General features: G+C 56.5%; 1 protein-coding gene across 1 annotated transcript; it reads left to right on the top strand.

The window, feature by feature from the left end:
• Positions 1-291: 291 nt before the first annotated feature.
• On the top strand, positions 292-1,350 carry LOC306711648 (rhodopsin; the record flags this gene model as incomplete). The annotated part of the gene is made up of 1 exon (XM_079180664.1): positions 292-1,350. The coding sequence occupies one exon, from the start codon at positions 292-294 to the stop codon at positions 1,348-1,350; it is 1,059 nt and encodes a 352-aa protein (XP_079036790.1).

Below are 1,350 nucleotides of genomic sequence, written 5' to 3'. Positions count from 1 at the left end.
AAGATGAATTATTATTTTACGTGAGGTGTCCACGGCTCGAACATGAGCAGGTGTAACCTTAATATCTTGATGAGTGATCAGTTATGTTTGCAGTGGTGGCTGGATTAGATATTAACCGTGGCCTAAATCACTTTGTGCTGACGGATTTGGAAAGTGATAATCCAAGGTGTGCCTTTAAAAGCCGGGCCGCGGCCACCTGGGTCCATTTGTAGCAGGGTCCCCCTTTCATCGCTCCGAAACAGCCAGAAGAAACCAAACCGACAGGGCTGATCCCAACCGCCGGCTGCAACCATGAACGGCACAGAGGGACCCTACTTCTACATCCCTATGGTGAACACCACCGGCATTGTCCGGAGTCCTTATGAATACCCTCAGTACTACCTTGTCAACCCGGCGGCCTACGCCGCCCTGGGTGCCTACATGTTTCTGCTCATCCTCGTAGGCTTCCCCGTCAACTTCCTCACCCTGTACGTCACCCTCGAACACAAGAAGCTGCGGACCCCTCTAAACTACATCCTGCTGAACCTGGCGGTGGCCAACCTCTTCATGGTGCTGGGAGGGTTCACCACGACGATGTACACCTCCATGCACGGCTACTTCGTGCTGGGTCGCCTCGGTTGCAACGTGGAAGGATTCTTTGCAACCCTGGGCGGTGAGATCGCCCTCTGGTCGCTGGTCGTTCTGGCCATCGAGAGGTGGGTGGTCGTCTGCAAGCCCATCAGCAACTTCCGCTTCAGCGAGGATCACGCTATCATGGGTCTGGCCTTCACCTGGGTCATGGCCTCGGCTTGCGCCGTGCCCCCTCTCGTTGGCTGGTCTCGTTACATCCCCGAGGGCATGCAGTGCTCATGCGGAATCGACTACTACACGCGTGCGGAGGGTTTCAACAACGAGTCCTTCGTTATCTACATGTTCACCTGCCACTTCCTTATCCCGCTGGTTGTCATTTTCTTCTGCTACGGACGCCTGCTCTGCGCTGTCAAGGAGGCCGCCGCCGCCCAGCAGGAGTCCGAGACCACACAGAGGGCCGAGAGGGAGGTCAGCCGCATGGTGGTGATCATGGTCATCGCCTTCCTGGTGTGTTGGGTGCCCTACGCCAGCGTGGCCTGGTGGATCTTCTGTAACCAGGGATCCGAGTTCGGACCGGTCTTAATGACCATCCCGGCCTTCTTTGCCAAGAGTTCGTCCATCTACAACCCGATGATCTACATCTGCATGAACAAGCAGTTCCGCCACTGCATGATCACCACCTTGTGCTGCGGGAAGAATCCTTTTGAGGAGGAGGAGGGAGCGTCCTCCACGAAGACCGAGGCCTCCTCCGTCTCCACCAGCTCCGTGTCTCCTGCGTAA

This window comes from Pholis gunnellus (assembly GCF_910591455.1).
Source record: "Pholis gunnellus genome assembly, chromosome: 2".
Lineage (NCBI taxonomy): Eukaryota > Metazoa > Chordata > Actinopteri > Perciformes > Pholidae > Pholis > Pholis gunnellus.
This window is presented reverse-complemented; position numbering and strand designations above follow the sequence as displayed.